The sequence below is a fragment of the Coptis chinensis genome, chromosome 7 (assembly GCF_015680905.1).
Source record: "Coptis chinensis isolate HL-2020 chromosome 7, ASM1568090v1, whole genome shotgun sequence".
Classification (NCBI taxonomy): domain Eukaryota; kingdom Viridiplantae; phylum Streptophyta; class Magnoliopsida; order Ranunculales; family Ranunculaceae; genus Coptis; species Coptis chinensis.
The window spans coordinates 10,270,082-10,283,342 of NC_141462.1; the positions used below are offsets into that span (position 1 = coordinate 10,270,082).

At 35.4% G+C, this 13,261-nt stretch overlaps 1 protein-coding gene across 10 annotated transcripts; it reads left to right on the forward strand.

The window, feature by feature from the left end:
* The first annotated feature begins 2,683 nt into the window (after positions 1 to 2,683).
* On the forward strand, positions 2,684 to 6,284 carry LOC147485925 (uncharacterized). Of its 10 annotated transcripts, none has more exons than XR_015202978.1 (7): positions 2,684 to 3,009; positions 3,453 to 3,544; positions 3,639 to 3,694; positions 4,436 to 4,481; positions 4,529 to 4,623; positions 5,767 to 5,869; positions 6,027 to 6,284. XR_015202978.1 is itself a non-coding variant. In XM_086574934.1 (7 exons), exons 2-6 carry the CDS (start codon positions 3,495 to 3,497, stop codon positions 5,858 to 5,860), a joined length of 345 nt encoding a protein of 114 aa, XP_086431060.1. In that variant the 5' UTR covers positions 2,689 to 3,009; positions 3,431 to 3,494; the 3' UTR covers positions 5,861 to 5,869; positions 6,027 to 6,284. The 10 variants fall into 10 exon arrangements, 4 of the variants coding, with proteins under 4 accessions (XP_086431060.1, XP_086431061.1, XP_086431057.1 ...); XM_086574934.1 differs by having other exon boundaries at positions 2,689 to 3,009; positions 3,431 to 3,544; positions 4,529 to 4,627; XM_086574935.1 differs by having other exon boundaries at positions 2,689 to 3,009; positions 3,447 to 3,544; positions 4,529 to 4,627.
* Positions 6,285 to 13,261: the final 6,977 nt, after the last annotated feature.

Sequence of the window (13,261 nt, forward strand, 5' to 3'; positions counted from 1 at the left end):
ATTTGATTGGTATAAAGCCACTGAAAGCCAAAGCTACAGTAAGAACTACCTTCCACAAGTTTGACAGCTAATGAAACCAGCAGAACAAACCAAGAGTAAAAATCTGTAATCAATCCAACAGTACACCTGTAACCAATCCAACAGTTGACATATGTAATACGTTTTAGGGTTAGAGCATTCCCAATGCAGATGAATATCAAGGGGATGTAACAATATTCATCTCCAAATGGTCAAAAACTTTTGCCCAATACAAAGGTGAATATCAAGATGACTATTTTCCCAAGTCAAAACGAGAGTGAAACCTTCAACCGAGATAGTAGCTGAGTTGGGAACTTTAGACGGAGATGTTTTATTCCGTCTCGTGTGTTTTTTTTTAAATTTTTTCGGTTTTTTTTTTTGGATTCATTCCATCTCTCATGTTTTTTCGACTTTTTTCAGGTTTTTTTTTTTTTTAACTTAAGACGGGATGTTTCATTCCGTCCAACACGTTTTTTTTATTTTTACATTCAGACGGAATCAAACATCCCGTCCGAGAATAATAATCCATTTGCATTGGGCAGCCTTACCTTGTTTTTCACTAAAACGGTGGAAAAGAAAGGAAAATAGAGTTGTCATGGAGGTGAATAAGAGTGGCTTGCATTGGGAATGCTCTTAGGTTTCAGTGCAAAAATGAGATATAAATATGTAATGAGAGAATTCTCACATTAAGCTTTCATAGAATAGAAATGTTCTTCTTCTAAAACATTTTCATGGTATCAAGAGCCATTAACACGCTTTAAAGTGTTAAACATCCTTTGATCATCTTTTTATTCAAATTTTATTCATCACCGAGTTCATCTACAGTAGCCGAGTTCATATACAGTAACATATCTACAGTAACCGAGTTCATCTAGTAACAGATCTACACTATCGAGTTTATCTATAGTACCAGATCTACAATAACCGAGTTCATCTACAGTACATATCTACAGTAACCGAGTTCACTTATTCTGAAAATAATAGAAAATGACGAGAACACCTCAAATAACTCAACCCTCAACTCTCAATCAAACAGTTCCTCCCACCACTTCTAATGAGGTTACAAACCCAAATCAAGAGTTCTCAACTTAAAATCAAAACACCGATCTTCTAAATCCACTCTTTCCTCCAATCGTGGTTCCACCATCAAATACTTCTTACTCCTTTCAGAATATAGCTCATATGGTTCCTCTTTAACTGAACCATGAAAACTATTTAATGTGGAAACAACTCTTACTTCCTATTTTCATAACCTTTGATCTAGAAGGGCTTATTTAATGCACTGATATGTCCACCAAAGTTTCTTGCTACTGAAAACGGATCGGAGTCTCTACCTCTCAAATCAATCCTGATCGATATGTAGCTTGGGTAAAGAATGATTAGATGCTTCTCATAAATGGATGAACGCCACTCTATCTACAGATGTTCTTCCTTATGTGGTTGTAATATCTAACTCTAGGCAGCTTTGGAACACTTTGTATCTCCATATCTCTTGGGTAAAGAATCTAATTCCTTTACATCTCCAAATTCATCACATCTCCTCCATATGAATGATATTTTACATGTTCCTAATATAAAACATAATCTTCTTAGTGTCCACAAATTTGTTTGTGATAATTATTGTGTTCTAATATTTACCCCTCATGCCTGTTATGTCAAAGACATTGGATCGGGGAAGATGTTTTTCCAAGGACCAATTGAAAATGGTCTCTATCATATCCCTTTCATCTCACTTCCAACTCAACTTCAACTCCAACTGCTCTCTTCATTCTCCACCAAAGCTTCCGCATCAACTTGACATTCCAGATTAGGATATCCTTCATCTGCTGTTCTTCTTAAGCTAGTTAAATCAAACAACATTATAGTGCAGGACTATATTTTACCTTTTTGTAATGAGTGCTATTGGCAAAAATCACTAAGTTATCATTTGGAATTTCTTCTTGTAAAACCACTAGTCTTTTACATCTTTTGCATATGGATTTATGGGGTCCTTCCCTTGTTTATTCAGTCAATGGTTTCAAATTTTGTGCTAGTATTATTGATGATTTTACAAAATATTGTTGGTTCTTTCCTTTGTCTTTTAAATATGAGTTCTTTGCCACCTTCCAATCCTTCAAAACTCTTATTGAAAATTCTTTAGATGTCAAAATTAAATGTGTTTGAACTGATAATGGAGGAGAGTTTACAAGTACTTTATTTGAGGAATTTTTGTTGCAACATGGTATTAGTCACCAATTTACATGCCCACACACTCCTGAGCAAAATGGAGTAGTTGAAAGAAAGCATCGCCATATTCTAGACATGGCTCGCACTACCCCACTACTAAAATAAAGGCTTTTTGTGTCATTTTTTTTTATGTCTCATGTCACTTACTAGAAAAAAGTGACACATAGAGTTTTGATGTCACTTTTTTATGGAACGAGGTTGATGCGTTGCTTCTAGGAAAAGTGACACAAGTAATTTTATTTTTTGTGTCACATTATTTGAAAGTGACACTATTGGTTTGCCTTGTTGTGTCACTTTTGGGTGTAACAGAAAACGAAAACAAAATCAACATACTATTGAAATAAATAAGCGACACAAGTAATTCTATGCTACTGAAACTCAAATTGCGATTTAAATCATTTAAAAACTATATTTTTAGGTTCCCTCCAAAAGAATCAACAAAATAAACCTAAAAGTAAAAGAAAAAGAAATAAAAAGAGGATAAACTGAAGTCCGTTGGATTAGGGTTAAGAAAGAAAAAAAAAACAGGAAAGAAAAATTGTCTCCCAAAAACATTGAAGTTTAACATACCTCACCGCTTCTCCATCCCAACTAATTCTCACCGGCGTTCGTTAGACCTCACAGCGCACGCTCTCCCACCTAATTCTCTCGCTCTGTCCATTTCTCGTTCTCCATCCTAGTGCTCTCGATCTCATTCCCTTTTCAACTATCTCGCTCTCCAACATCAAGGCCAAGCAATTTTTTTTAGACTTTTTGTGATTGATGGTAATGGTTTTTTTATCAACAAGATGTTCGCCCTGTTTTGAAAATCTTATCTACTGAATTTGTTAGCAGTGGTGGTTTTTTATGACCTTCCAATACCTTGTTGCCGCCACCATGATACATTGGGTCTCAATATGGTAACTGTAAAAGTGTAGAACAATGTTACTTAAAATTTCTTTAGTGGTGGGAGTGGAAAGATGGGTGCAGATCACCCTTGTCAATTCAAGATGAAAGGAACAAACAAGAGGTCATGCCAATGTTTGAATTTTGACTCTATAGTTTATATTGCCATAGTCGTAGTTTGTTGGCTAGTGAATTGGAACTTTTAAGGGATATGTTGTCATTTCCTTTTTCCATCACTGAAATTAGACCATTGTGATTGTTGTTGTTCAGTTAGAAAGTTGTGGTACTAAGTTTTTCATAGGTTTCTTGTTATCAAGCTTTAGTTTGCGAGTGGAAGTGTCAAACAGTACGAGATTGTGGACGACATGCCTGTAGACGACATTGCTGTGATGGAGATTGCCCACCTTGCTCGGAGGTGTGTATTACTGTTTTCTGTCTCTACCTTTTTCCTCTCAAAATCCTTGGTTCAAAGGTTATATGAAATTTATACCCAATTTATTAAATCTCAGATTTGTGGGCGGAAGCTTCAGTGTAATAACCATAAATGCCCTTCTCCATGCCACAGGTACACTATCATTTAAGTATATTAGTCATAGACTGCTAGTTCAATGTCTTATGTAGCAAATACAATCATAATACAAGCAAAATGTCTAGTCTCATCATTTTTTTTTTCTTCTCTTGGCTATAGAAAATAGGCGTAAGTGCATGTCAGATTGTCTTAGCATTAGCTTGGAGTGTCGCGCAATTGGACTGGATTATAGGGCCTATTTCTCTCCTTGCATTTGCTTCAATCACATATTACACTTCGACTCTCCTAGCAGATTGTTATAGGTGTCCAGATCCAATCACTGGCTCAAGAAACCACATGTATATGAGTGATGTTAAATCATATCTAGGTACAACTAACTCAATACAAATATTTACATTTTCCTTTTCCTTTCTTCATTAATTGGCAGTATCCAATTTACGGGTGCCAACTGCCAACCTTTGAATGAATATAGTCTAACTCTTCTGATGTATGCTCCTAATATGCATTGAATTCTTGAAATCCATATAAATTTATCTTTGGTTCCTGCTGTCGCCAATAACCAAATTGCTCTTGCATTGGCGATTAAGTAAGTTGGCCCTTGGTTCCTTAATTTTATTATTGTTGTTGATTTATGAGTCTAAGTTTCTTCTTATAGTAAAAATAAAGATAACTTTGAGAAGAATCACCAAATGCAGTTGCTCTCAGGTGGTTCCTTCCATGCTTGGGAGGGCTTAGCAATAAGTACTTACCTAAAAAAATAAATTAATGTTATTGCAGATCCTAAGAATGTAATTGCGTGCTTCATAGCGCAACACGCAAATTTGTGGGGAGCTATGGCCAGCTACACGATTACTTCTGCTACCATACCAGCATTTGTGGGGAGCTAAGAACATTTTTTTTTTATGGAGATTCTCATGGAGATAAGATCACTTGTGGAGAGCACATGACTTGGCAAAATGTTCAAGGCAGGTAAGTACTTACTCTAATATATTCTTGGAATAGTTTGCTTGCTTGTTTACTAGCTAGCTTAAATAGTTTGATTGCATGGTGTTGTAGTCTACCCAATCCAATGCTACTGGACTGATCTCTATGCACTACCTATAAATCCCAGTGCAATATGTATAGCACTATTTGCTAACATGATAAGATATGGTAGAACCAGAGTTACTTACTACTGGACTCTCTTGCTACGCATAGTTGGGTTTTTTAGACTTTGGTCCTACGCATAGTTGGTTTATTAGACTTTGGTCCAGAAAAACTTGAATATTAGACTTTAGTCCTAGTTCCGTTTGTTCACCGTTAGTCAACTTAATTGACTAACAGTCAACCTAGTCGTATGTAAGCAGATTGACCACGTTGACTGTTAGTCAACTAAGTTGATTAATGGCAAACAAACAGAACTAGGACTAAAGTCTAATATTCAAGCTTTTCTGGACCAAAGTCTAATAAACCAACTATGCGTAGGACCAAAGTCTAAAAAGCCTTTTTTTTTCTTACTTGTGCAATATACTTTACCCTTCTTGATTCACTTGCTCTTTAATTTTGCATAGTCATAGTAGTAAGAACAATCGACTTTTGGAATTGCTACAGCAAAGTACGCATTTGGTAACCTTGAAAGTTTTAGTATTTAACTATTTATACAAAGGATGATGAGAAGGCTCAATATATTCAGAAGTTGGTTGAAGAACACAACGATGAGAAGGCTCAATATGAAACAAATGCATTTTCAATGCAATTAAGATATCAAATATGTCCAAAGGCAAGAGAAAGATGAATCCAAATCCAAATTGGAACTATGTGACAATAAGCTTAGTTTTTTGGAATACAATACAAAGTATTTTCCAATTTGTTTATATGTATTAATGCAAGTATTAATTATGTGTAGTGCCCACAACAACAAGGGGGGATTGTATGTGGATATTATGTATTGTGCTTTATGCGAGATTTAGTGGAGGATCGATCCTGGTCCACCACTTAAAAAGGTGATTGTAAAGTAGCATTATTTTTCATATAGTCTTAGCTAGTTTATAAATTGGTGCATGTGTAAATATGGTAGGCAATGCATTGCTTGCATTATTCATTTACATAATATATTTTTCGTCGAACAGGTATTGGAGTTCTCTAGCAAGAAGAGTTACACCACTGAAACAGATGAACTTCGTCTTGAATTCATCGACTTTATCCAACAATTTATCTGAGTAGTTAATTTGGGTAAGTGGGCTTCCATATTTTCTCTTTTTTTATTATGTATATATACTTTTCTTATCGATTTTTTTTATTACTTGTGCAATATAGCCTTCTTGATTCACTTGCTTTTTAATTTTATAAACTAGTCATAGTAGAATGACGATTTCATGATATGATGCAGGTGCATGGATCGATTAACAAATGAATAGATGGAAGCTAGGTTTTTTGGTGTTGGAACTGCGCACAACAAGCTAAGATATTGCTAGGATAGCGTTGGCGTGTCATGTATTATTATAATTATTATTATTTTTTGCTTTAATTTATTGTGATTATTTTGGTATTGGAATGACTTATTTTGTTGGGAGTCAAACTGGATAATAGATATGATACTAGGTTTGATCCATGAAATCAATAGAAGTTAATTGTTTTTAATGTTGTTTATTTTTTTCCTGAGTGGATGTTATTTCCATATCATAAAGCAGGTTAAAGTGATTTTGGTTGTGATGTTTTGATAAATGTATATGAATGTTGTTTCTGTCATAAAGCAGGTTAATGAGATTTTGGTTATAACGTATAAGATGCAGGTTGAGAAATGAATACGATCGAATACAAAAATGAGAAAATGTTTTAAAAAAATTATTTTCATTTGTCTCACTTTTGGAAAAAGTGACATAATATCTATTAAAAGTGACACAACTGACCACTCTTATGTGTCGCTTTCTTTTTCATAAGAGTTACATGGAGTTGATTCCTAAAAGCGACACAAGAAGGGGGCTTATGTGTCGCTTTTGACGTACTTGTGTCACGCTCTAGTCCAAAAGTGACACAACTAATATACTTAATGTGTCACTTCCAAACTAGTATATTTAATGTGTCACTTTTGACGTATTTATGTTTCGCTCTGGTCCAAAAGTAACACAACTAGTATACTTAATATGTCACTTTTGACGTACTTATGTCTCGCTCTGGTCCAAAAGTGACACAACTAGTATACTTATCGTGTCACTTTTGACGTACTTATGTCCTGCTCTGGTTCAAAAGTGACACAACTAGTATACTTAATGTGTCACTTTTCACGAAATTATGTCCCACTCGGGTCCAAAAGGAATACAACTAGTGTCACTTTTGACAAGTACTGCGACACTATTTCTTAAAAGTGACACAAGAGGCTATTCTTAAGTGTCATTTTATTAACAAAAAGTGACACATTTAGTAAGGCTTTTGTGTCATTTTTGGTAGAACTTTATGTGTCGGGGGCTGTTAGGTCACTTCATAATTAGTTTCAAAAGTGACACAAGTGACTTCTTGTGTCACTTAAAAAGTGACACAAAAAGCCCCCTTCCTTTAGTAGCGTGCGACCCTCTTTTCTCAATCCTTTATACCACCAAAGTATTAGGTCGAGTTGTTTTCCACCTGTGTATATCTTATTAATAGACTCCCTTCACCTGTTCTACTTCATGAATCCCCTTGGCAGAAACTATTTCACAAACCACCTCTCTATATCAGTCTTAAACCTTTTGGTTGTCGTTGCTATCTATGGCTGAAGCCATATACATCTTCCAAACTTGAGGTTCGATCTAAACCTTGTGTTTTTATTAGTTACAGTTTAAATCAAAAAGGTTACAAGTGTTTGGATACTTCTACTGGACGAATCTATGTCTCTCGGCATGTCGTCTTCAATAATATAATGAGCATGAATATCCTTTTACGTACACTTCCATCCATTTCTCCGTCTTCACCTCAATCCATTTCTCTAAATGAATTTCTAACATCCAAATTTTGTAATGATTTTTCTTCTTCTGACATATCACCCACTCCTTCACTTCTTTCAACACCTTCTAACTCTGTTTCTACTCCCTCTGACATCCCCACCGATATTCCTTCTACTCCTCTCATTTCCTCTAATCCATCTACTTCGCCTACTTTATCTGTTAGAATAGTTGTATGAACACAAAGAACTAAAGTAGAAACGTATGAACAAAGAGAAATGAAGAAACAAGGACGGCGAAGAATCGGGAATAACCAAGGCACGGATTAGGTCGTCCCTTAAGGAAAGATTTCGCCCGCTTCCAATGGTGCGAGAAAGGCAACAAAGGGCGTCTTCCTCACAGATTCAATGGTTAACAAAGCAGCGACTTTGCACTAGAACGGACTACCCTCTGAACAAAGAATATAACTCTCTCTCGGGCGGTGACAGGAAGAAGAGAAGAAGAAAAGGACCGGTTTGAGTTTTCGTTTCTCGAGTTGAGTTTCGATCAAGTCTATTTTCTCTATGGACTCACAAATCCTATTTATAGAGGTTAGGAGAAAGAGAGACCAACTCCTAATAGAACAATCAAACTTGCTGCGCAAGAAAAAGGCAAAACAAGTTTAGGCTATTGGTCAAACCACTACCCACAACAGTAAGCTCAAGCCCAGGCCCGAACCCTACCCGATGTGGTGGATAACCAATGTGGGACTATCTACTATGCACTAAAGTGGCGAGAATATCATTTGTTCATCTCCTCCACTTTGCACACACACACTAGTATTTAGAAATACACAAGAGATTCCAACAATCCCCCACTATTTCAAAATACTAATAGTCCCCCACTATTTTGGAATAGGATATTACCAAAGAAATGGGTTAACGAAATGCCAGAGAGAATCGAAAAAATAATGCATAAGATACTGGTGCTTTACGGGCTTGAACCAGTTATAGGGTAACATGTCTTATAATACGTGAAAGTGGTGGATTAAAAAATCTTTGAACCAACATTCCCTTGTAGTAAAATAGAGGACATGCACCCATATTGCTCTTTCATTATATGCCTGTTCTGCGGTGTTGCGCTTTTTGGCCCTTGCGCTGCCTGTGTTCCATGAATGCTTTAGAGTACTTGTCTGAATACTCATAAGAACCGACCCAGTTCTACATTCACGTAGGTGGATATCCATCAAGTGTACATTGCTGTTAAAATACACTATCTCATTATAAAAAAATGGACTATGGATTCCAATAAGAGTAAAATAACTCATCCTTTCTCATTGCAATTCAAGTTATACTAAGTATACAAAAAATGCTATCTAGTCATAGGGTGGGACGTCTCAAAGAAAGACAATAGCATACCAGAGCGACGAGATGACTTGTTTTTCCCTTTGAACCTAATTCATGGGATCTCCAATCACATAGGTGGGGTTGCCATCGTTAATAAAAATCTATCTAAGGCAAAAGTCCCATCCCCTTGACGATATAACCACTTGCCTCCAAAGAAGTGGTGCGGTTAGACATGTGGCCAAACTAAGTCCAACCTAACATAATCTCTAGCAGTTGCTTGATTAAGTTATATCTCAACTTACATGTATTCTTTTCCCATTGCACATAAGATAACATGTCTTAGCTATTGCAATGAGACAGTTGCAAAGCATATACACATCGAGGTCGTTTTAGAGCCAATGAGAAGATTTGCCAAGAGGTTGCTAACCCACTCGGATCATCACATGCCTTTTTTCTAAAGGCGATTAAAGCTTGGATGATATCCAAGCCACTCAATTTCCACCAAAGGTAAACACATAAACATTCTTTGGATCCAGTTTTATAACATATTACTCTTCTAACAATGATGGAAATCTACTAAATATCACCCATAATCAATGGCTCTCGCTATAAGACTTGGATAATCGACAATATACATCAAAGTTCCTTATAAGGACACAATGGGTTATCACCAAGATTATGCTATTAATGTAGGCAATGTCATGTCTCACATACATTATCCATCAAGTACAATTGGCTACCAATGATATTGACATATTTAGTATGAAAAAACACAATGAGATTATTTTTCATAAGATGGATATTTGCCACAAAAGGTGTTAACACATGCTTACTATCATAATACCCATACTTTTCAATGAAAAATATTTCTACTAAGTGCTATAACAATATAATGAGACCAACATGAGTTTTAATTCCTATATTCACCAGTCATTCAATTCTCAGAGTGCCCGAAATTCCCTATACCATCCGGCGGTCCGGTTTAAGGTACGCTGTGGCCTTCAACCATATTCAAACGTCCAACATCTTGACAACCGAGTATAGCGATTCTGAGAAATGAGTTTAACAACATAATAAACTACCATTTTCAATGATGGTTTATGATGTGTTTCAAATAGGAATTTCTCTGTCTCATGCACATTCTCAATGCTAGCACTCATGATATTAAATCATCTAAACAAAGAGAGATTAACACATATGTCTTGCTTTACTCTAAAGGAAGTACACATTTTTTTTTTTATCAACAACGGTACTTTGACATCCATTTGACACTAATACGTTGCTGAATTGCTCATGCCATTTATAGGCGCTTGAATCAACTCATACAAAGATTTAACTAAATTGTATACCTTCACTTATCACCTGGTACTACTTGGTATTGTAGTTCCAAGACAACTACTCAACTAGAGTCTGTAGAATTTTGTAGAAGAAATTCTAGTTATATGAGCAAGGTTTCAAAATAGTATAAATCTTGTCTCTGATTGAAACCCCTTGGCTATTATTATTAGCATTGTATTTTGCAATACAACTATCACGTTTTAGTTTTCTCTTGAAGATCCAATTCAACCTATAGATCCCCCAATAAATCAAGAGTCCAGTTTAGAGGAGTTGTATCCTTTAAAAAGGACACTTCTCATAGACAGACAACTTCCTTATATGTTAATGAATCTTCCTCAAGAAACATATAAACATCATCACCGTGAATGGTGGAAATACTCATTGATAGTCTTCCAAATTTCTTGTGCAGAAATAATGGGATTATCTTATGTAGTTCATTATGAACATTCAACCACTCTATGCCAATTTCTCGAAGCAAACCTCCTCAAATAAAATTAGCATATAAAACATTCAATAATAGTGTGGTATCTACAAAATTGTTATCACGCATGACAACTAAAACAAACATCACTATTATCAGTTTCACCAATGAACATCTACTAGATAGTTCTAGGTCTCAAAAAAATATTTCTTTTATATTCATTCACAATAGCCTTGGCAAGACACCCCCCACATTTTGAAACATTTTTGGATAGGCCCAAGACCTTTCCATACTTTGTAGTTCAGTGTCTTTCCAATTATCTTGTGAGATGAACTATGGTAAAACAGTGTTATGCATATAGGTCACCACCCCCCACAGTTCAATAGTTACTCAACTTAATCAAACTTACATGCAAAACACATTATACCACTACAAACACTAAAAGAAACAACAACAATAAAATGCACTCTTATGACAAGAATATACTTTACTCAAGTCTATGATTCTGGATCATATTAAACATAGTCATATTATGTTCATGTTATCTATATGAAAAGAAATCCACAAAAGATTCTCATGAATCTTAAAAAATAGAAGAATTAGATGAAAAGGGTTTTACCCGAGATAATATCATTATCATCCTTCTTTTCATCATTCAACATTCCAACTGTCATAGGGAGACAATCCACGCACTTGTACATCACTTTGGCTATTTATCCATAGTCATAGGAGGATAATGCCTAATAAGACAATCTACAAGCGTTACATCTCCTTGTCTAAAATAGTCACTGGAGGATACTGTTTAAGAAGACAAACCATTACCTTACATCTCCTTGACTAAATTAGGTTTAAGAGGATATTGATTGTTTTCCATATTGTTTCCTCTCGTAGACAACGATGCTCATTACTTAATAATATATGACATGGTTAAACTTCATGTCAATGTTAAATAATGCATTCATGCCAAACATGGTAAATATCATATCATAGGTTCAAGAAAAGTAAACTTTAACTGTACCCCTCACAACAAAAAGTATACGATATTTAAGCAAATCTAGCCACTGAATATGCAAAACAACTGAGGACTCCACCTCCTCTTTTTACATGAGCTCAAGTAAGATAGAATACCCTATCAACAAGACCTCAAGTACTACCACAACATCTAATGGCTCAACCCATTAATGTCTTCAACTATAAAAATTTACCAATAAACTATTATCAAGTTTAAAGTAAATCTACGGTGATTAATATCCAAAACTAGCATGCTACACAACTTTAACATATGCTATATTGGATATACGCTACAAGTTACTTCATCTAACATGTATTTTCACAACAAGATACAATTATAACCATCGCCTAACAACACGCTTCACTCAATAAAGGTAAGCAATTATGCATTGAATACATTATAATTACTATCCAAGATTTGAGTGTGGTTGATATTAACTATCTTAAGGTCTCTCTTAGACCATCTACATACATCTACATATGTACAAAGAAAATTAATATCAAACTACTTCTAGTCAAACCAATTAATTCCTCAGTGATAAACACGTATAATTTGTTGACTAGGTTATTAAAGAAGTTTAAGCTTAGGGATTTCCCTCCTAAGAAAAACTAGCATGCAACTCAAGGCAAGAATATCACCATATAATCAAACCAAAAGAATTGCAAAAAGTGAAAGAATACGATACCTAACCGATTGAAAAATCGGATTACCATATTTTCCTCCTAGAAAAAACAGTTCAAAAGAACTGTAATTCTGAACCAGCTCATGAAGAATTGGGTATCAAGCCTTATACCACTGGAAAGCTCTTTGAATCAGCTTTTCAACCCAAAAAACGGATTGCAAAACCGAGTTCTGAGGTGAAAGTTATAGCAGTTTCCGTAACGAGTGACGCAGCTGTCAAAAAGACGAACTTTGACGTTTTTCTTGATAGAAATCTCATATTTGACTCCCATAAACGTAGGAGAAAAGTCTACAACCATATAGGGTTTGATAAACCACAAAAGATCAATAAATATTCAATCTTTAATTGGTTTCCCTACCAAAAATGAAATTATTAGAAAATTTCTAAAGTCATAACCCAATAACACAAACAATAACTCAAAGTAAAAGACTTATCTTTTGATTGTCGTATTAAAGCACTCTCCTTTGTTCTACTACAAAACTCTTTTCTTAAGATTGTTAGAATAGTTGTATGAACACAAAGAAACTAAAGTAGAAACGGAAGGAACGAGAATGAAGAAACAAGGACGCGATGAATCGAATAACCAAGGCACGGATTAGGCGTCCCCAAGAAAGATTTCGCCCCTTCCAATGGTGCGAAAGGCAACAAGGCGTCTTCCCTCACAGATTCAATGGTTAACAGCAGCCTGACTTTGCACTAGAAACGGACTACCCTCTAGAACAAAGAATATAACTCTCTCGGCGGCGACAGAAGAAGAGAAGAAGAAAAGGACTGGTTTGAGTTTTCGTTTCTCCGAGTTGAAGTTTCGATCAAGTCTATTTTCTCTATGGACTCACAAATCCTATTTATAGAGGTTAGGAGAAAGAGAGACCAACTCCTAATAGAACACCAAACTTGTTTGCTCAAAGAAAAAGGCAAAACAAGTTTAG

Bases quoted from the DNA above. Each gene is read 5' to 3' on its own strand.
- LOC147485925 (XM_086574931.1), top strand. The intron at 3,545-3,638 runs GTGTGTATTACT...ATTAAATCTCAG, and splicing joins ATTGCCCACCTTGCTCGGAG to ATTTGTGGGCGGAAGCTTCA. The intron at 4,482-4,528 runs GTGGGGAGCTAT...CTACCATACCAG, and splicing joins ATAGCGCAACACGCAAATTT to CATTTGTGGGGAGCTAAGAA.